This window comes from Nothobranchius furzeri, chromosome 7 (assembly GCF_043380555.1).
Source record: "Nothobranchius furzeri strain GRZ-AD chromosome 7, NfurGRZ-RIMD1, whole genome shotgun sequence".
Lineage (NCBI taxonomy): Eukaryota > Metazoa > Chordata > Actinopteri > Cyprinodontiformes > Nothobranchiidae > Nothobranchius > Nothobranchius furzeri.
In genome coordinates this window covers 70,861,530-70,883,003 of record NC_091747.1, presented here as the reverse complement: position 1 = coordinate 70,883,003, position 21,474 = coordinate 70,861,530, and the positions used below count along the sequence as shown (strand labels likewise).

General features: G+C 43.5%; 3 protein-coding genes and 1 long non-coding RNA gene across 6 annotated transcripts in view; 3 read left to right on the top strand and 1 right to left on the bottom strand.

The window, feature by feature from the left end:
* Window positions 1–641: 641 nt before the first annotated feature.
* On the top strand, window positions 642–11,149 carry atad5b (ATPase family AAA domain containing 5b). Of its 3 annotated transcripts, none has more exons than XM_070553673.1 (14): window positions 642–1,221; window positions 2,286–2,507; window positions 2,579–2,675; window positions 4,204–4,274; window positions 4,408–4,556; window positions 7,089–7,248; window positions 7,312–7,580; window positions 7,653–7,746; window positions 7,859–7,923; window positions 8,021–8,216; window positions 8,287–8,399; window positions 8,472–8,538; window positions 10,700–10,858; window positions 11,011–11,149. In XM_070553673.1, the coding sequence occupies exons 1-14, from the start codon at window positions 753–755 to the stop codon at window positions 11,073–11,075; spliced, it is 2,196 nt and encodes a 731-aa protein (XP_070409774.1). In that variant the 5' UTR covers window positions 642–752; the 3' UTR covers window positions 11,076–11,149. The 3 variants fall into 3 exon arrangements, with proteins under 3 accessions (XP_070409774.1, XP_070409773.1, XP_054607740.2); XM_070553672.1 differs by having other exon boundaries at window positions 642–1,257; window positions 2,289–2,507; XM_054751765.2 differs by having other exon boundaries at window positions 643–1,257.
* A 131-nt stretch (window positions 11,150–11,280) lies between these two features.
* Window positions 11,281–13,690, bottom strand: tefm (transcription elongation factor, mitochondrial). Its single transcript, XM_015954431.3, has 5 exons — window positions 13,525–13,690; window positions 12,822–13,312; window positions 12,080–12,229; window positions 11,826–12,004; window positions 11,281–11,570 (listed from the first exon to the last, which is right to left on the bottom strand). Exons 1-5 carry the CDS (start codon window positions 13,571–13,573, stop codon window positions 11,306–11,308), a joined length of 1,134 nt encoding a protein of 377 aa, XP_015809917.3. The 5' UTR covers window positions 13,574–13,690; the 3' UTR covers window positions 11,281–11,305.
* A 3,047-nt stretch (window positions 13,691–16,737) lies between these two features.
* Window positions 16,738–17,484, top strand: LOC139070782 (uncharacterized). Its single transcript, XR_011521238.1, has 3 exons — window positions 16,738–16,873; window positions 17,057–17,150; window positions 17,272–17,484. It is a non-coding gene; the product is annotated as an uncharacterized lncRNA (long non-coding RNA).
* Window positions 17,485–20,871: 3,387 nt separating this feature from the next.
* Window positions 20,872–21,474, top strand: part of LOC107382320 (arf-GAP with dual PH domain-containing protein 2) — a 12,920-nt gene continuing 12,317 nt past the window's right edge. Inside the window, exon 1 of the mRNA XM_015954434.3 lies at window positions 20,872–21,097. Within this exon, the coding sequence (XP_015809920.3) occupies window positions 21,010–21,097 (88 nt within the window). The 5' untranslated portion in view covers window positions 20,872–21,009. The remainder of the gene's footprint in view (window positions 21,098–21,474) is intronic.

The following is a 21,474-nucleotide window of genomic DNA, read 5'->3' as shown; positions in this document are numbered from 1 at the left end:
AGTCCATCCCCAGGCCTCCCAGCTCTGGTTCCTCCTCGGAATGCGCATTGGTGGGATTGAGGAGCTCCTCAAAGTATTCCTTCCACCGTCCGACTATAGCCTCAGTTGACGTCAGCAGCTCCCCATCCCCACTGTAAACAGTATTATTATTATTATTATTATTGTTTATTTTTTCCTTTCTCACATTCATTTTTTTATTTTTTAATTTACAATTCCCCCTTTTTGTTTTACTATTAACTGTGTTAGCTTCCTTATCTATCCACCAAACGTTCTTATAGTAATGGAGATTTGTGTATCACTGTTTTGAACTTTATTCAGATTGTGTTGTTCTTTGTATTTGTGATCAAATAAGTTCAATAAAATAAAATTAATAAAAACATTGTCCTCTAGTGGCAACGGAATATAAAATAACAATAAAATAATATTAATAATAATATAAAACACCTGTGTAAAACCCACGGAAAGTGAAAATAGTGCAACTCTGATGGACTGAGCGGAAATGACGTCACCGTCATTCAAGGTCAGTAAATGTTATTGAAAACGTACCTGTTGTTCACTTAACCCAATCAAATGAAACCGAAATTAAACATATTTAATTATTTTGAACGTAGTTAAAATATTTTCTAGCTACGTCTTTAAGAATCTCAACTCGTCGTCGCATAGTTACGTCACACTACGTAATACCTAAGCGTCAAATTCAAAATGACACCGAACCAGTTTTGCAAGTTTGCAGGTTTTTTTTTTAATTGACGATGCGAAATAAACCCAGACGAAATAAAAATCTGCAGAATGCAGCGAGCAACGCCGAAGAAGGCCGAGAGCGACCGACAGGACCGATCGTGTTGTCGAGCAGCTCAGAAGACGATTCAGCTGCTGACAGAAAAGAGAGCAGAAGCTCCCGCAGAAAAGGAGCCAATATCGCCACGGTCTTTCTCCGTAATCAGCGCGGGACGAGTAAGCGGAGCTCTGACGGGGAGCCTGGTCGACCGGAAGTACGGCTTTTACAGAAAACAGAGCCGCTCCCGCAGAGGGATGACGTCAGAAGTTCACAGCTGACAGCAAACCACGGCCTTGCCGAGTCCTCCCGGAGGGAACAGATGACTCCTGCAGATTTACAAAGCTGTCTGGAAAAAATCAAAGCTTTAAATCCAGCATTTCCTGTTCAAAGTGTCTTCTGCTCTCTGCAGAGGAAGTCAAGGCAGAAGCTGCAGGAGGCTTCAGGTGACTGCAGAGGCGGACCTAAAGAGTTCCTCTCAGGTGTGCCAAAAGGTCCCAGCAGGGGGGCGGAGTTTACTATCCAAGGAAAATTAGATCATTTGTCATATTTATTATATTAATCATACACGAAACAACAGTTTATGTCAAAGTCTGCCTTTTAACTTCAAGTTGTTCTTATGCCTAAACAATTAGAGATGAAAGAAATCAAAGGTTCTGTGTATAAATGTATCGGAACAACGAGAACATCTTAAGTAACCAAGAACTGTTTTTATTGCAGTGATGGAGAAAACAATCCACCTTGAACTGCACTTTGAACTGCACTGCACTTTGATCTCATTTGCCAACTGCTTATTCCTCAGAAGGGTGGCAGTGATGTGGTGCGAGGACAGGTGTCCACCCACATCCAGGGAGCTACAGATAAATAAAAGTATCCAGATTTACTATAAAAGTTTAGTTTAGGTCACTGATGGCATTTTGATAATTGGCCTGTATTTGTATAGTGCCTTCTTAGGGTTCTACAACCCCCCAAGGCGCTTTACAACACAATCAGACATTCACACGCTGGTGGGGATGAGCTACAAAGTAGCCACAGCTGCCCTGGGGCACACTGACAGAGGTGAGACCTGCCCAACACAGGTGTCACCGGTCCCTCTGACCACCACCAGCAGCAGGTAAGGTGGGTTAAGTGTCTTGCCCAAGGACACAACAGCAGCATTCTGTGGTCAGAGCCAGGATTGATCCTGCAACCTTCTGATTACTGGACCACCCGCTCTCCCTCCTGAGCTGCTGCTGGCCCCATCTCACACATCTTGGGTGTTTATAAAGGCAGAAAAATTATTTAACGAATTTTCTTTTCCCTTAAAATGTAAACACATCTTTGATGTTTATTGTTCAGTGATGAAGATTAAAATGTTTTAAAACACAGATTAAAAATAATCCTTTAAAACTATGTTTTCTGGTAATATGACACTTTTCTATCCTGTTGAATCTTTTTGATTGTTTTTGTTCTACTTGATTAAATGTAAAATAAAACCTTCTGTTAATTTGTTCCTGACTGTCTTTTCCAGCAGGAGACTCCTCTCATCCAGACACGTCCTGTGAGAGGTTACCGAAGCATCCGAGGTCTAGTCCCCCCCCAGAAGCTGCTGCAGGATCCTGTTTTGTGCCTGGACAGGAAGTCCATGGAGGTTGTATCCCTAAGCAGCAGCGTAGCGACAGAAAGCTGAGTCGCTCTCACAGACTAAAGCAGAGGGAGCGTCTCCATCCCACCACGTCTGACAACCTGAGAGGTGGAGCTCATCTCCTCCTGATCCTGTTTCTGCCTCTGGAATCTGCTTTAATTAGGTTTTCTCTTGTCTAGGTTCCTGCTTGGAGGATCGACTCTGGACGGATAAATACTGTCCTCAACATTCAAACCAACTTATTGGGAATTCTGCCTCAGTCAGCAAATTACACAGGTCATTGTTTTAGTTTTAGCTTCAGCGCTCTCTGCCTCTCTCTGTCTTACTGTCACTGTCTCACACTCTATACAAATGTGTGTGAATGTGTGTGTGTAGTGCATGTGTGTATGTGAATGTGTGTGTGTATGCATGTGTGTATGTGAATGTGTGTGTGTATGCATGTGTGTACGCATCCGTGTATGTAGTGTGAGTGTGTGTAGTGCTTGGTGTGTGTGTGTGTGTACATGCATCTATGTGTGGTGCGTGTGTGTGTGTAGTAAGAGCATGCATAGTGCATGTGTGTGTGTGTGCATGCATGTGTGTGTGTACATGCATCTATTTGTGGTGCGTGTGTGTGTGTAGTAAGAGCATGCATAGTGCATGTGTGTGTGTGTGCATGCATGTGTGTGTGTACATGCATCTATTTGTGGTGCGTGTGTGTGTGTGTAGTACGAGCATGCATAGTGCATGTGTGTGTATGTGCATGCATGTGTGTATGTGAATGTGTGTGTGTGGTATGTGTGTGCATAGTATGTGTGTATGTGAATGTGTGTGTATGCATGTGTGTGTATGCATGTGTGCGCGCATCCGTGTATGTAGTGTGAGTGTGTGTAGTGCTTGGTGTGTGTGTGTACATGCATCTATGTGTGGTGCGCGTGTGTGTGTAGTAAGAGCATGCATAGTGCATGTGTGTGTATGTGCATGCATGTGTGTGTGTAGTGTTTGATACGTGTGCATAGTGCATGTGTGTGTGTGTGCATGCATGTGTGTGTGTACATGCATCTATTTGTGGTGCGTGTGTGTAGTACGAGCATGCATAGTGCATGCGTGTGTATGTGCATGCATGTGTGTATGTGAATGTGTGTGTGTGGTATGTGTGTGCACAGTATGTGTGTATGTGAATGTGTGTGTATGCATGTGTGCGCGCATCCGTGTATGTAGTGTGTGTGTGTAGTGCTTGGTGTGTGTGTGTGTACATGCATCTATGTGTGGTGCGTGTGTGTGTGTAGTAAGAGCATGCATAGTGCATGTGTGTGTATGTGCATGCATGTGTGTGTAGTGTTTGATACGTGTGCATAGTGCATGTGTGTGTGTAGTACGAGCATGCATAGTGCATGCGTGTGTATGTGCATGCATGTGTGTGTGTACATGCATCTATTTGTGGTGCGTGTGTGTGTAGTACGAGCATGCATAGTGCATGCGTGTGTATGTGCATGCATGTGTGTGTGGTATGTGTGTGCATAGTATGTGTGTATGTGAATGTGTGTGTATGCATGTGTGTGCGCATCCGTGTATGTAGTGTGAGTGTGTGTAGTGCTTGGTGTGTGTGTGTGTACATGCATCTATGTGTGGTGCGTGTGTGTATGTGCATACATGTGTGTGTGTAGTGCTTGGTACGTGTGCATAGTGCGTGTGTGTGTGCATGCATCAGTGCACATGTGTGTGTGTTTAGTGTGAGCGCGTGTAGTGCTTGGTGTGCATGCATGTGTGTGTGTGTGTGTGTGTGACAGCTGGAGTTAAATGTGCTCTTTCTCTCTGACGTTAGTTGGTTGAAGTCATGGAAGCGTGGGTCTGATGCTGAAGAGGGGAGACTGACGGGTGACGGTAAACATAAAGGTAAACAGTAACGGTGTAAGATCTTGTTTTCAGGTAACGTTTTCTCGAAGCACCACGAGTGAAATCTGACTCCAGGAGTTAAGAGAAGCAGCAGGTCTGTTCATCTGACTTCTGCTGGCGCCCTCTTGTGCAGGGTCCTGGGACTGTGGAGACTTTCAGGGTGAAGCTGTGGTCAGAAACGGAAGGGAGGAGCCTCTGAGTAACGGTGTGCTGCTAACAGGACCCTCAGGCGTGGGCAAGACCGCCTCGGTGTACGCCTGTGCTCAGGAGCTCGGCTTCAAGGTGGGAACGAGCTTCTGTCATCCGCCCTCCAGTTTGATAGATTTATGTTTCACTCTGAAGTGACTGGATGTAACTGGACTAAACCCACATTAGTTTATTTATTTAATCCACCTTTAGGGAACTTTGAGTGTTAATGATCGCCGATGCAGACAGACGATGCTACTGAACCCAAACTTCATCAGGGATGCTCATCACTCCTGCTGACAACTCTAGGTTTTTTCCCCATTTACATCACAGAATCAGCTAAATTAGTGGTTAGTTTGTTGGGATGGCTCTCAGCTCCAGCAGCTTCACATCTGTAAAAATCCAGTCTGTGTTGCTAAGGTCAGTCAGCACAAATAAATCCCCGCTAACTTCCTGAGACTTGATTTATAATCCAGCCTGTCATTTATGAGATTAGATTAAGAATGTTTTACTTCCTTCTCTGTGTATCTAAGTTCAGTCGTGCTTCTCTACTCTCACCTCTGCATTTCCAGTGAATTCCTATCATAAACGGCACATTTCTAACCGACTTTCACTTTTATTTAAAGTTATTTGAGACCTTTACAAAATAAAAGCCTGTCTTACAGCTTGTTATTTCCTAAATATTGACATTCTTAATGAAGCTTTGAGTTGTTTGGGATGTTTAAAGGAGACATATCCTATTAAATTCTTCCTTTTTACTTCTAAATAATTCAGTTGGGGTCTAAATACAGTAGAACTGCAGTTCTTTGCTCTGATTTCCTCATTAATGCTGCTCTACAGACCTCTCATCTACCCTGTTCTGAGAGTCTGGGAATGAGTCGTTTTTTTGTGGTACTGTCTCTTTAAATCTGGAGAAGCTGGAAACCCCGCCCCCCTCCACAGAGCAGAACTCTCCTCCCCCAGTCAGACTTTGTAGTTCTATAGAGAAATCATTGTTTAGCGTAGCAGAAACGTTATATTGGCATTTTTAAAGCATGTGGGAGAGTTGTCCATCAACTCTCTCACGTGTTGGTCCGTATTCACACGCTGTCGCCAGTTACCGTGACGACACAGCCAAAAGATGTATTAGACAATATAAAAAAACTGAACAGGTGGACAAATAAGACCAAAACTTTATAATAAACTATCTAAATAGCACATCTAGTGAATAATATAAGGCTTTTTGCACACTAGACGCTTAAAATGTATAAAAGTGGATAAAAAGGTGAGTTTTTCATGATACCTTAAATCCTGTAATATTGGCCTGTATTCAATTAACGGCCAGGTATCATATTTTGGCCGGTGTCGGCGGAGGTGAATAATGGCCGGTATCTTATTGTGGCCGGGTGGAATGTGGTAACAAGCAAGTACGGGACGCGGTTGTGTCATCCGTCTCACTTTTGATTTGCCAGTGATAGACCGCGAGGGTAACTTTAACCGTGCGGAGACGAAGAGGAGGCGAAAATTTGATATCAAGTTCAAAGAGAACGTGCTGATTATGCTACAGCACACTGGGGAGCAGTAGGGGTTGTATGAACTAGTCGACTTCACTATAGTGACTTTTTATGCCTGTCATCGACTAGTCGCTGTCACGTGATAATGACCGGCAAGATGCAGCCCTCGGAAAAGGCAGCAGCCTGCTGTCAGCAGGTGACAAGCTCCTGCGCTCGGGGGGGGCAACGCGCTGTGCCAGAGCGTCGGTACTGACGCGACCGTTCATGTCGGCTCATTTCCTTTAATGTTTTCTGTCTTTTATTTGTGCCTGATGCGTTTCGCTGCTGTGGAGCGCGGCACATCACCTTGTCCTCCGGTGACGCACCGATCACTGATGCGGCCGCCAAGCAGCGAGCACTCCGCTGTTTTAGCGGTCGGTAGATCTTTTAGAACTGCAGTTCAAAGGTAACTCATAAGGTGAAAATATATGAAGCCAGGTAGCAGTTTCTCTTTAGGATTGAGAGGAGATGCAGGAAGATAATAAACAGACAGGACAGAAAAATAGTCAAATAAAAACAAGTTAGTTTTTGTACCTGCTGTTGCAACAAACAGACACCACTGAAGGTAATCAGAAGTGAGGAACAGAAAATGAAATAATTATTTTAATGTTTAGAGCAGCAGAAACTCCGAGAGGCTGCAGGCGCATCAGTGAGTTTGCGGCCGCTGCGCAGGGGGAGGGGGGAGAGGGCTGAAGCAGGGGGAGGGGGGAGAGGGCTGAAGCAGGGGGAGGGGGGGGCTGAAGCAGAAACTACCGTTGTTAAAAGAAATGTGTTTAACTTTGAAAATGTGTGCGCAATTTTAATTGTCAAAAACTCCAGCGAACCATTAGTTAATTTTGCTCAAATAGAAATTGAGGCCTGCCTCTAATTCTGGCCCTCCTTCCAATAAAGGCCTGGAGCTTGACGAGTTTGAGTCAAATACAGGCCCGGGCCTGTATGAGAGGATTTACGGTATGTCTCCTTTAACGTTTGCTGATATTGAAGCTAAATGTTTAAAACCATGTGAACCAGCCAGGCTGCGTGTTGCTAACAGAGCTGCATTATGGGTAAAAGATGAGAAGAACCACCGTCTGGTTTGTTCTCGGTCCGATGACAGGTGTTTGAGGTGAACAGCTCCTCGCAGCGCTGCGGTCGCCAGGTCTTGTCTCAGCTGAGGGAGGCCACCCGGTCTCACCTGGTGGAGCCTTCAGGAGAAGATCCTCTAAAACCAGTTTACTTCAACAACTACAACCAGTCCAGCTTCTCCCCTAAGCCCGGTAGGAGATGCTCCGTCGCTACAGTCACGCTACATACTCGTATGTAAACATTTCCTTCTACAGGAAGAGAACAGCTTCCAAGAAGCATCACGTCCAGCTCAAAGACCAAGACCGTCCCAAACTCCTGCTCTGCTGGTGGCAAGGTAAAAACGAGAGCCGCCGCTTTGGCTCGCTACTTTGAGACCAAGGAGAAAGCAGATCTCCTTCACTTTTCTGGAATTTTACCCTCTGGGACGTCGGACACAGAGGAGCGAGACAACGCCTCGCTGATCTGTGATCAGTCCGGGAAACAGAACAACGAGACGGCCATGTCGCTCATTCTGTTTGAAGAGGTGAGGCAGCTATGACCTCATCAGCCTGAAGGAATGATGTCATACACTCACACTGGGTTTCCGCTCCGACAGGTTGACGTCATATTTGAGGACGATGTTGGATTTGTCGCAGCCATCAGATCTTTCCTGACGACCACTAAAAGACCCGTAGTTCTGACCAGCAACGGTGGGGCGTTCTCCTCCTCCTTCAGCGGTTTTTTTTCCTCTGAAGTGTTTGGTGAAACTGCAGAAACCTGCACGCTGTACGTTTGAATCTAAACACCCGCGTTTCTGCGTAGATCCATTCCTCAGAGAGCGATTTTCCTGCAGCCTGGAGGAAATCGTTTTTAAAACTCCACCGGCTGTGAGTTCCTTTCATATCCTGATAAAATGTGATTTTTGAGCGCAAACCAAGAAAAAGCATCCGAGATGTTTGCCGAACATCCTCCGTCTGTGTGCAGGCGAGCGTCTGTAGTTACCTGCAGCTGACGTGTCTGGCTGAAGACGCCTGGGTGGATTCGGCGGATGTCAGCAGGTTGCTGCGACTCACCGGTGGAGACGTGAGGCGCTGCCTGCTGCAGCTGCAGCTCTGGGTCTGCAGCAGCAGCAGAGGTCGGACGTGTCAGCCCGGACGACTCACTCCAGCCCGTTCTCTGCGTACGTCTCCACATAAACTAAAACTTATTTTAGAATAAATGTTGCAGCTTATCGTTTTACTTCCACTCAGACTGTAAAGCTTCTGTAGGAGGAAGCCAGCGTCCTCCGTACCAACCAGGATGTTCTGACTACATGTTGGGTCTGCTCCCTGTCACCCCAGATTATCTTCAAAACACCCTAAAGGTACGTTTTCATGATTGTCCAGTGACCTAGCTCCTTCTGTAACCATGAATTAACTAGATTTGTCTTCTTTAGTCTCCATCCTGGTCCGAGTCGGACCTGACGAAGCTCCTGAATCATCTGGCTGAGAGCTGGAGTCAAGGTGTGCCTCTTCTCTATTCCAACCTGGAGCTCCTTCTGCCCTCCTCCCTCCTCCACCTAGAGGACAAACCAGACCCCCCGCAGCAGAAAGGGTTCATTCGCTCCGATGACGATCTTCACACCCAGCTGGCTGGTCAGCGGCGGTGGGACACCAGCGGCCAGTCCGTCAGGAGCGTCTCCCGCCTCAGCCGACGGAAACGAGCTGTGTCCAAGTTCCCATCTCCAGGTTTAACCAACAGTCAGACACGCCTCTGTGAGACTTGGTCAAGAATGCCGAGTTTTAGCAACAAAGCTGGAAAACAGACGGCTGAAGCAGCGGCAGGCCGTTTGGACGCCCTGGCTGACCTCTTTGACCTCATGTCCTACGTCGACGCCACGCTGACAGAAGCAGAACTTCTCGTTTCGGGATCAAACACGCGTGAGGCGTTCGTTTGGACGGGAGCCACAATAACAGACGGCGTGTCGGATAAAATGGGCGAGGAAGTCGGAGGGAGAAGGAACCAGGATGTTAAAGCAGCTGTCGAAGGTTTGGGATTCCACCGGTTCTGGCGCGGAGACTCTGAGACGTGGACCAGAGCTCAGAGATCCAAACAGGACCTGGAGGACAAACCACGGGGAAGACAGCAGGACACACAGCTGTTTGTGATGTCCTCTACCAATCAGAACGTCAGCTTCACTCCTCATCCTGCCTGTGCAGCGAGGCCAGTCTGCTCTTCACCTCTTAGTTTAGTTCAGGCAGCAGAGGAAAAGGCTTTAGATTCAGTTTATTTCGATAGCACCTGATCACCAGAGTCGACTCCAGTTCATGACAGTTAAAGGTTTCCTATGTAAGGAACCCCAGCTGATTGCATCAAGTCACTGACTAGTGTCGGTCTTTACAGCAATCCTCATACTAGGGCTGGGTGATGCGGCCTAAAGTCAACATCACGACACCTTGAGCATTTCACCTCGGTAACGATAAATGGACGACAACTACAGGCATGTGCAGAAACAAAAGTTGTCCACTAGATGGGGCTGTCACGTGTACCACCTTGAGTCACATTTTTACCTGACTCAAGGTGATACAGCTTCTTAAAGGGACATGAACGTTGCCAACCTACACACATCTTTTCATTTTTTTTAATTATTAAATTTATTGACATGGGAAAAATGATCTCGATAAGTCAGAAATTGCGATAACGATAAATTTTCGATTTATTGCCCAGCCCTACGTCACACTAAGCAAGCATGCGGCGACAGTGGAGAGTAAAACGCCCTTTTAACTCACTCACTGCCAGCCGTTTCCTGATCGCTAACGGCCTTCACTGCCAGCGTTTCTCACTGTTTTTACAGTTTTTTTAAGAGTCACAGAACGTTGCGCGCTAGCATGACGTCAATGCCAAAACAACCAAAACAAAGCGGAGACTCACCTCTTACATCAGGAAGAAGCCGCGTTTTACGAGCGTTATCCGTTCTTTCATAATCCGTTGTCGGATTGCGATCGGCAGACGCTTTTCCGGTTCGCGCCTCACTTTTTTTACAGGAACGGCCCAAAACGATCTCCTAACACATGGATGTGTTGCTTCCTGATCATGTGATCTGTGACGTATGCGGATGAAGATCGGCTTCAGGGCTGAGGTGTTTGTTCTCTCAGCGCGGGGGCTCGTTCCGATGCTCAAACAGTAAAAAAAAAAATGCAAATGACGACTTTAGTCGTCAATGGCAGTGAACGAGTTAACAGGAAGAAACCTCCAGAGGATCCTGTCTCTGTATAAGCAGCCGTCCACCTCACCCTAAAGACAGCGCACACCTAAAATGATTAAAAGCACCTTTCTTAAGTTTAGATTTTTATATTTCTAAGTTGTATTAATATTGTGTCTCATAAAGCAACAATAAGCAGGTTTATTATATGAGAGCTAATAAACCAGATAGACGTTTCCTGGTTTCTGATCAGTTCCTAAAAGTTCCACATTTCAAACTAAAAGGCAGAATGATTTTGTTCTCTTGGACCTTGGGTCTTATCTGATGATTAAAATGATAGTAGGGTATTTGTAAAGAGAAATCCAACAATGCAGAAAGAGATACGTTTGTGAAGTAGACTCTGGCTGCTGTGCCCCAGGCTGCGGGCGTTTAGGGGAGTCGACCAGGTTGTCACCAGGTTGTTCTTGTGCTTTTCCCATTAGTGAGTCTGACAGCAGATCCAGAGTCAGCCGGCTGGTGCTCAGCAGTGCGCCCTTCAGCCTGCTGGGGAACAGACGGGCCGTGTGTGTGGACTACATGCCCGTCCTCCGCTCCTTCTGTCATAAGCTCCGCGTCAACCAGCGAGGGGAAACGGGGGAGGGGTGAGTCTGATGCTTCTGCTTCACAGTAAAATCCATCACAAGCGGACATGAAATAAAACATCTCGCTTTTTTCATTTAAGGTGTTAAATAAGCTCAACCGGAGTTCTGAGTGTATTTTTATATCTAACGGTTTTTGATTGGTCTCGCATCAGGAGGCGGAGCCACCCGAGTCTCCCAAAGTCAACGCTACGACTCCTGGCTCAGGACGTTACTCTGAGAAAACCCCGGAAGGATTCGTGAAGCTGGTTTCTGCCTCCAGCTTGTTTCTCCTGAGTTAATTTGTGTTTTTATTCAAATAAATGTGAAAACGTGAAATGTAAATAAAATATCTGATGAACCCTGGTGAGGTGCTTCAACTGTCCGGGTGCTGGTGTGGGTTGCCGCGGCGATCCGGGGAGAAAATCCACAGGTAGAGTTTGTAGAGTCCAGCAGACATGACTGAATCTGCTAAGAGGACGATTCGCCGAGGAGCTCATAGAAAGCCACGGCCTGCAGCAGCGCGTCACACAACTCCTCCCCTTCTCTCCTGCTGCCCATCTGGAAGTGGTTCCTGTACCGGACCAGCAGCTCCAGGGGAAAACAGACCCTGGAAAACTTTTGCGTCGCAGATTCAGTCATCATCTGTCTGACGGTCTGAGCCCCGCTGGTCCGAGACTCGCCCACCATCAGCCCAAAGTGGCGTCCAACGGAGAACCTCATCATGTTCAGCACCCTGATAAAGGAATGGTCATGAGAAACAGGGTAAAGTACAAAAAACACGGTTTTTAAACAAGCACGATAACACATGTACCAGTGACTAAACCCAAACTAACATCTCGTCCTGGGTCCAAAGCCAAAGTAAAGAAGTGGGTCTCTAAAGATGGTTTTAAAGTTTCCAGTGAGGAGGCCTCGTCCGAATGTCGTCATGAACATAATAAACAGAGACCGAGTAAACACCTTTACTATAAAAGTGTGTTTTTATTCTGACCTGGGAGGAGCATTCATGTCTGGAGGGGAGACTCTAGGCTCCAGCAGGGCAAACAACATGGCCTCCACCACCCTCATATGAGCCATGATGGGGAACAGAGCCGTGTTCTGCACTGAGATAGAGGGTTTCTCTATCACGTAGAAGTCTGCTGATGGGAGGAAGGACACCGCTGAGGAAACCTGGTGGGATAAAAGGAAGTTACAAAGGGTTCTGAGCATAAACGCATCATAGAGGCCTGTGATGCGTGTACCTACGTCATTTAAATAAGCAGATGCCAGATATGTTCCATTCAGGAAATTAGGACAGTTCTGCTCTTGCCAGTCTAATACGGTCATCCCACGGTCCATGTGCGCCCAGGCGACTTTATTAGTACCACATATTATTGACACGATGGAGGCGGCATCCTGGACAAACAAAGGAAAACACCTTATTCATACCTCACAGAAAAGACTGGTTCTCTGGCAGGCTCAAATGTCCAACTAGACCTGGGGTCAAACAGATGTTTTCCATATAGACTTAGTATAAAGCACGAGCGACAATAAAAGAGATGTTTAAAATAAAGCCAATGAATTCACATCTAATTCAGTAAAACACCAGACACTCTCCTTAGACCAGCACAGGTGTATCCCTGAAGGACCGGTGTTGTGCCATAAATCGACTCGCTGCCAAAAAATGATTAGCTTAGTTTTTTCCAGTTCGGAAGTTGTTTTAAGTGTTGCTATTTGTCTTAAACGTTCACAATGAAGATATATGAATCCTTTTTGCAATATTTGCGATTGAAAGATTGTTTGTGGTAAGAACTGGCTTTCTTTATGTTACAGCCTTGATACTAAAAAATAAATAAACAATGCAAAATGGCACCCTGTGTTGAATGCAAACGTTGTATAAATGTAAATAAACAATTCTCCAGCGATTTGATTTTTCCCCCTTCCTTTCTTTAGTGACTAATCATTTTTTGGCAGCGAGTCGATTTATGGCACAACACCGGAAACTCACCTCTAACCAGGACCTGTCCACTTCCGGCCTGGTGAACTTTGCCAGCTGCACCCTGACCTTCCTCTCCTTCTTCACCAGGTTTATGATGGAGTTGAAAACTATGACGGCGCTCTTGTGTTTCAGCCGCGGCACGTTCACCACACTCTCCAGAGTATTAAACGGGCCGTTCTTGCTTCTATACTCCACGATGTTGAGCGCCTTGCGGCCTCTGAGCAGCTTGACGGCGGCCAGCTCCGCCGGGGAGGCGGTGTTCAGGAGCTGGAGGATGGTGACTCTCTGTTCGGGGGTGTAGCAGACGTCCAGCGTCATGCTGCCGTCCTCTTTACGGGGCTTCGAGGTGGAAGAGGTGAGAGCGGCGTTTAAAGTCTCAAAGCCCGCCACGGGAACGCGACCCCACCAGCAGGAGGTGCACTGGAGGTACCCCGGCTCCAGCTCAGGGATGGAGCCGATCCGTTGGCGGCGGAGGAGCCCCAGCTGTCCCGCACACCGAGCTGGTAAAAGCACACACACTTTGTTTAAATGACCAAAACGCCTCTTAGTTTGAATAACCTGCACGGCGTTTACATTCCAGGCAAAATTGCCGACAAACTGAGAAGAGAGTGTGTTTACATCCCCTGGAGCTGCTAACACTTTAGCTACTAGCTAAACTATTAAAAGTCCAAGATAAACAACCGCTGAGAAAACTAGTTCGACAGGTTTTTACCTTTCTGTGCGACCGACGAGAGAAACCACCTGGAGCCCCACATCATCATTATTTAACACAAATGTTATTTACTTTCTCTTAAACATTATGTAGGTTAAACAAGTTTGCACTGCTGCTGCTTCTTCTTCTTCTTCTTCTTCTTCTTCTTCTTCGACTTTAATGGCGGGTGGCATCTAACTGCTAGGTGCATTTCCGCCACCTACTGTGCTGGAGTGTGAGTCGGAGTAAGAGCGAAAAAAAAAATACTAAATTCTATTCAATTCAAGTTTATTTATATAGCGCCAAATCACGACAAGAGTCGTCTCAAGGCACTTCACATAATAAAAATTCCAATTCAGGTCAGTTCATTAAGCCAATCAGAAATAATGTTACCTATATAAGGAACCCAGCAAATTGCATCAAGTCACTGACTAGTGTCAGTGACTATACAGCAATCCTCATACTAAGCAAGCATAAAGCGACAGTGGAGAGGAAAACTCCCTTGAATTGAATTGAATACTTCCCTCATATTTTATGCAGTCACATAAAACATGTTCCACTGTTTGCCCCCCCCCCCCACCCCCACCCCACATCCACACAAACCTGTGGGATGTTTCCCTATCAGATGCGTCGTATCATTAAGCCCAGTATGTCCCAATCTTAATCTTGATATTATTCTTTGATCTCTACTATTCTTATATTTTTCTATTTTCCTACCTTCCCTTGTATCTGAAACAAATGTCTTCCTTTCTCTCCCCTTTCCCACATTCTTTGCCACTCTTCCACTATATGTGCTTTAATGATAGATTTAATTTTAGCGGCACTATATGCAATATTTATTATTTTCCTATCTCGTATTGCCTTTTTTGCAAAATAATCTGCCATTTCATTTCCTTCCACTCCTCTATGTGCCGGTACCCATAAAAATTTAACTTCCGTACCCAAATTGCCTAATCTAAATATGGTCTCATATATCTCATATAATACATCTATTCGACTCTTGGTAGACATTAATTCAACTGACACTAATACAGATAATGAATCAGTACATATAACACCTTTTTTAATTCTATTTTGTTCCATCCATTGAAGACTAAATAAGATAGCTATCATCTCCACTGTGTACACAGATAAATGATCTGGAGTTCTTCCCTAACTACTACTCCTACATGTGGTATCACAAATGCAAAACCGGTTTTTCCCCCTACCAGGTCCTTTGATCCATTTGTGAATATATGTACAAAAGACTCATAGCTTTTTAATCTATCTTCTGTAATCTTATCCCAATTTCCTTTCCCCCCACTGCTTCTCAGTTTATCATAAATACTATAATCAACACACACTTCCGGAAATATCCATTTTGGAGTAACCGTATATAAAAATTTATTAATTTGTACTTTATCGTGGATCTTACTCTCTTTTGCCCAATCTTGCACTTTCCAGCTGCCATAATCCTTCTTCATTTTCTCCGTTTCCCAACATGGACTCGGTGCCCTTTTTGCCATGTGTTCGTCGTCCTCACACCCTTGTATACTTGCCCAATAATTCAAAGCTATCTGTTTTATTCTAAGCTGTATTGGCATCTCACCCATTTCTACCTGTAGTGCCACAATAGGTGTAGATTTTAGTGCTCCACAACACACTCTTGATGCTTGACTTTGTATGATTTCAATCCGTTTCATTAATGTTTTAGATGCTGAACTATAAATTATACACCCAAAATCTATCACTGACCGTATCATTGCACTGTACATGTATTTTAATGCCTGAGCACTAGCCCCCCCACTCACATCCTCTCACACATCTCATTATATTTATTACTTTCTTGCATCTTTCCTCTATTTTAGTTAAATTATCCTTCCATATTAACCTTTTATCAAATATTACTCCTAAATATTTAAACTTAACTACTTGCTCCAACTCTTTTCCATACAATGTTAAAGTCTCCATTACTTTCTTGCCCTTTGTAAACACCATACTTTTAGTTTTTTTCCACTGAAAATTTGAAACCCCATTCATATGACCAGTTTTCCACCATTTTAATTGCTTCCTGAACTTTCTTTTGCACATATTGGATATTTTTCCCTTTCTTCCATATTGCTCCATCATCTGCAAACAATGCCTTACCAAACTCATTCCCCACATTCTGAAACACATCATCGATCATAATGGTAAATAATATCGGACTAATGACACTTCCTTGAGGAGTGCCATTTTCTACTTCACACCCCCTAGAAAGTGCACTTCCTATTTTTACTTGAATATTTCTCTCACTCAAAAAATCTTCAATCCAGTTGTACATTCGTCCTCCTAATCCTAATTTTTTAAGTTTTATTAACAATCCCTTGTTCCACACCATGTCATAGGCTTTTTCTACATAAAAAAACTACCACTAAACTCTTTATTAATCAACGCTTTTCTAATTTTCTGTTTCTAAATAAACAATTGCATCCATAGTGCCTCGTTTGCACTGCTTCCAACTGTCCGACGACTTTAACTGACCGGTGGAATATTTTTTTTCTTATGTTTCAAAATCTTTCTATAATTTTCTTTTCATTACATCAGGAAAAAAAAGACAACCGGAAATAAATGTTTTTCTATTTTCCTCATTTTATAATTCATGTACCAAAATAACCTACATAAATGGCCAGCAGGGGGCGCCAAAGCCCTAATATGTAAGACTACACTTAGTAACCCAAATAAATTCATCTGAATACAATGGCATGTTCGCCTTATTTGTAATGTAAATATGCTTTTCTGCAATAAAAAAATAGTAACCCAAATAAATTTTGTTTTGAATGTTTTACTTTAACAATTAGAATAAAATAAAAACAACCGTATTTTGAATGAAAGCCACACCGGTCATTTAGAGGATAGTTTACAATAAAAATGTCTGACCGGTGGAATATATATATATATATATATATATATATATATATATATATATATATATATATATATATATATATATTAATTGCAGAAAAGTATGCCAATGTATTCAGATGAGAATTGAACAGTCAGTACTGAAAAGAGGGAGGACAAAAACAAACAAAAAAACAAACAAACACAAAAACAATGCATGAGCGGTGGAATATAGGCTGTGTCTCAATTCAGGGTCTGCATCCTACCTCGGCCGGATTCGTCGGCCGGTTACGTCACAGCGCCGCGACTCGGCCTGTCCCAATTCGAAGACTCCTTCAAATGCGGTCGACGAATGCGGCCTTCTTTTCGCCTGAATGAAGGATGGGTCGGGTGTATCCTTCAATAGGTAGCATTTCCCAAGATGCCTTGCGGGCCGGCCGGCAGAAAAACTTAAAAACAATGGCGGACAGTGAAGCGGGAGCTGTCGGAGAGGATTGCGCATATAAATGTAAGTATAAACTTGAAAACTGTCAGTTTAAGGACTTTTTGTGATACATGAACGTTATTTTAGTTAGAAATGTTACAGTAAAAGTGCTTGTATTGCGGTCTCGGCTCGTATGTTCGGCCGCGCTCGGTGTCGTACTTCTCCCACTACGTTTCCCCCTGATTTTAATAGAAGTTTGTATTTTAGGACCAAAAGAGAAAACCAGGGAATTTATTAAGCTTAGGGCGGAGATGGACCACATGATCACCGGAGCAAAGTATTCGGCGGCTGTGGCATGGAGGTACAATAACATCTCATATTTTAAAAACTCGTTTGAGTATATTTTTTTCTGCGAAAACATGAAAGGAATAACCCGTTGTCCTCTTTTCTCTTCCTGTTTCTTTTCTTACATGTTTGTTAAGACTATTCTGGAGAAAATGGGCATCCAGGGGAAGGTGCCAGCGATGAGCTTCTGGATCTGATCAGGAAGGACATGAGGCTGCAGAGCAGCAGAGAGCACAGGAGAGAAGGAAGAACTTTGACAGCTTTTTACTTTGCTAGAAAAAAAATGGTTAATGAAGATTAAACATGTACATATAAAAGAAATATCTAAATAAAATCAGTTCTGCATTAAACTCTTGAATTTTATTTTTGTTTACAAATGAGAATTGTTTACTAGAGGGTATCCGCTGGGTCTTGAAAATTCTTAAAAGGTGATAAATCGGTTTTGGTCAAATTAAGACCCTTAGAAAGTATTAAAAACTATTATCACATCTTTGCTCAGGCTCAGCTAGTCTAAAGTATTTTCTCTGAATTAGCTCTCCAACAGTCAAGGAAATGATTAACCCCCAGAGACCCACGGTTGTAGTATCACAACATCAGATTTAAGTCTACAAAAATAAACCTTCCCCATTTTTTTTCTTTTTAAAACCACATTTACATTGCTAATAGGTCCTATTCAGTTCTGCAACACTATTGGCTGTTAAAATGTGTAAATAGGCCCGTTTATCTGGCCTCCTAGAACAACATGTGAAAGGTTAAAAATATTTTGCAGTTGTTTTCTAAATTTGGGTTTCTGGGGGTTAAAAAGCTAAATAAAACGTCGAGCTCCATCGTTTAAGGTTCCTTCTGCCCAGCGGTTCCACGGTTGCTAGGCGACGGAACGTTCGCCGAGGGAGTTCATGAAGGCTAGGCCTGTCCAAATTCACAGCCGTTAACATCCGGTCTACCCGGCCGACGGAGGACGCAGCCCACGTCGGCCGGGTGGGCTGGGTCCTTCGAAGGATGCAGACCCTGAATTGAGACACAACCGACTGTAGTTTGCTTCCGTGTTCCATGTTTCTTCTTCATTTGTTTATAACTAGCCCATTACTGACCCCTACTGTATCAGTGTGGAACAGCGTGAAATATGTTTTAAATACTTCGCATTTTTCTTTCTTTCTTTCTTTCTTTCTTTCTTTCTTTCTTTCTTTCTTTCTTTCTTTCTTTCTTTCTTTCTTTCTTTCTTTCTTTCTTTCTTTTTTTTCCAAAACGTTATTGAACAAGATGATAAGTACTCAAACAAATTGCATACAAAATTGAACAAATAACATGAAACTTATGCCAGGGGGGGTGCACTACAGTAATGTTACACACATCCAAATAAATTATAGGTGGTGCAAAGATTTTTTATTTAGTGATCCACTAATCAATTTTATGTAAGAGAGTGTCACTATAATAGTGTTTGAAAGCAGGTTTTTGGTTACTATACCTGCATTTGTGGAGATAGTAACAAATTTGTAACAAAGTATACATCTTTCTTTCTGTGCTTGTGGAAAAAAAATACAACATTTTCCCATTTTAAAATAAAGTCCTTGTAGAGCTGTCCGATAATAAATCTGCTAAAGTCTTTCCAAAACGTTGTAGCATGTGAACAGATCCAAAAGAGGTGCTGAACGGTCTCAGGGTGGCTTCCACAAAAACAGCAATTCACATCAATGTCCCTCTTAAACTTTGTCATATAGTGATTTGCTGGATAACACTTATGAAGTATTTGGAATGAAACTTCTTTGACCTTATTTGTCACAAAATACTTATTAGGAATGGTCCATACTCTGTTCCAACTATGTCAGTGACAAAGGAATTTCCAATAAAACAATTAAATATGGAACAGATAAGGATTCTCCCTGAAATAAAGCACGAATATTCCTATTCCTGTTTTTATGCTCGGTTAGACAAACTTTATGTGTTCACAGGGTCGGGAGGAGAAATAGGCGGTAAATACTTCGCTTCTTTCCGGAGTATTTCTCTTATCTGATGGCACCATCTAGTGGCTGACAAGCATATCACACAAAAAGTCTATTTCTCTGTTTAAGATGGCGACTTCACATTTCTGTTTATAAATGTGTGTAAAACGTTGTTTTACAAGTGTTGTTCTCATGTCATGTTCATCAACTCTGCATCAGCCGAGGTATTCCTTAAATGTAAAGCGTCTAAGCGGTAGTCTAATGCTATTGGTTAGTTCTGGTCCGCGCTCAGTTTCCTATTGCACGGAGCTCTGCGGGGCAGGGGGCGTGTTTAGCAACAAAAAAAGACGTATTGCTTACATTTTATCACAGTACATGATAAGATAATCACTTTTATGGATTTCTGACAAATCATATATAATTTCTGAAAGAGGAAAACTCCGGAAAGCAGCTTTAACAGGGTTTTCAGCTTTTTAAAATTAAATTGCCTAACTTTTGACTATTGATTTTGCATCTTGATCACCGAATTTCTCATTCTAATTGTTGTATTCTAGTATTTCAGTAGCAAATACAAAAAAGCCTAATTGGCTTCCTTTTGAGTTATGGATTATTCTGTTATCTACTGAAAACTTCCACTCAATATAAACTGTAATTGTTGTGCCGAGATGGGAAAACACTTTCCTCCCTTTGTGCTCTGAAAGCTCAACCACAAAGTGTGTGTGTGCATCGCTGACCTGTGTACTGTTGCATATATTTAGATTTCTAAAGCCCGCCCACTTCCTACACATTTAGTTTAGATGTCTTACATAAAAACAAACCAACAAAAACACAGAACCCTGTTGCTTTGGCTGCTAGTCAAATGCTGCAGATTCAACTAAATTGTTAAACTGCTATTGTTAAAGAGCAAGTCACCCCCTACCAGATTCTTACTCAACTCCCACTTCCTGTTTGAAAAATGCAACAAATGCTGTTGCCTGGCAGACCGAGAAGGCGAAGCTGCTAACAAATACACACACACACACACACACACACACACACACACACACACACACACACACACACAGGCTCACGACAGCATTGTGACATCATAATGTACCAGTTTACATCATAGCATACCTCTTACCCAATAGCGGTGGCAGATTTAAATGAAAAGACAGTGCAAAGTTTTTACCCGACAACGGCGCAACGCTGCCAGTTTTAGGCAGAAAATTTAAATTTTAACTAAGATGCACTGAAGTGCCAAATTATTGACGACACGTGTCTGCAGCACGATTAGACACTCGTTTATTTAGTTTATCAGCAAAAAAAAAAAAGTTTATTTGGGGGTGACTTGCTCTTTAAAGTCTTGGGCAGTGACTAGTTTATTTTAATTGCTTGATGCTAGCTGTTGATGCTCCCCGCTTAGGGGCGTCTATCAGAGTCAAACAGCACCTTGTGCCATGTCTGCACGTGTGCACGCACACACACACACACACACGCACACACTTACACATGCACGTACACACTCACACCTTGTTAAATGTAGTTCTTTGAGGTAAATCAAAATGATCGACAGGTTGGAATCCCCCCTAAGAAAATGTTCCAACGAGGAACCACAAGTCTGCTGCAGCTTCAGACCACACCAACTCAATAAAAACTCATCCAACGTGATATCAGACCCTCTCTGGTCAAACTCCTTTATGAGCTCCAGGCCAAAATGCTGATACTGTAAGTCAGAGTGACGTGCGTTTCACTTCCTTTCTCTTGTATTTCTGGACTGCTGCGCTTGTTGCAGAACAATAAACTTCATGCTGCTGCTCTGATAAGAGGAAATACGGAGCCGGTTAAAAGAAACCGTGTTTTTCAGCCACAGCAGAGCAGAATAAATGAGCGCGGAAGCAGAATGGAGTTGACGCCGAGTAGCTGTTTCATTTGGGTTTAGAATCCAGTTAATCTATGGCCAGTCCGAGCAGAAACAACAAAATCCTGCAGGAACTGGTGCAGGAGCCGGGAAACAGCGTGTGTGCTGACTGTGCAGCTCCTGGTGAGTTAATTCTCACACGTCTGTGATTAAAGGCAAGACATTCGGTTCACGTTTGATGCCGTTTATGCATTTTACATCGTGTTTTTCTCCCATTGTGACAAAGCCTGAGCCATGTGGTTTTCATTTGGTAAACAACAAGAGAAAGATGTGATGTTTGTTTAATAAACAGAACAGTAATACGTTACACCTCAGTCATGTTTGTGATAAATCTGTATAAGAGGAAGGAGTGGCTCTGCTGCATCTGTGCTATGACCTCATTGTTCCTCTTGTAACTCCCAACACTTTGCCACCAGGCCACAGTTAAACAGAAACCTGTAAAGCCTAGAGCGTGACTCGACTGAAATGAACTCGCTGGAGGGCTTTAAGTGTGTTGTGTC

Coding starts and splice junctions, on each gene's coding strand:
- atad5b (XM_054751765.2), top strand. CDS start 753: ATGCGAAATAAACCCAGACGAAATAAAAATCTGCAGAATGCAGCGAGC. Junction 7,581..7,652: donor CGCTCATTCTGTTTGAAGAG/GTGAGGCAGCTA, acceptor CCGCTCCGACAG/GTTGACGTCATATTTGAGGA. Junction 8,400..8,471: donor ATCTTCAAAACACCCTAAAG/GTACGTTTTCAT, acceptor TGTCTTCTTTAG/TCTCCATCCTGGTCCGAGTC.
- tefm (XM_015954431.3), bottom strand. CDS start 13,573: ATGATGATGTGGGGCTCCAGGTGGTTTCTCTCGTCGGTCGCACAGAAA. Junction 13,313..13,524: donor CTCGTCGGTCGCACAGAAAG/GTAAAAACCTGT, acceptor TGCTTTTACCAG/CTCGGTGTGCGGGACAGCTG. Junction 12,230..12,821: donor TGGACAGGTCCTGGTTAGAG/GTGAGTTTCCGG, acceptor TTGTTTGTCCAG/GATGCCGCCTCCATCGTGTC.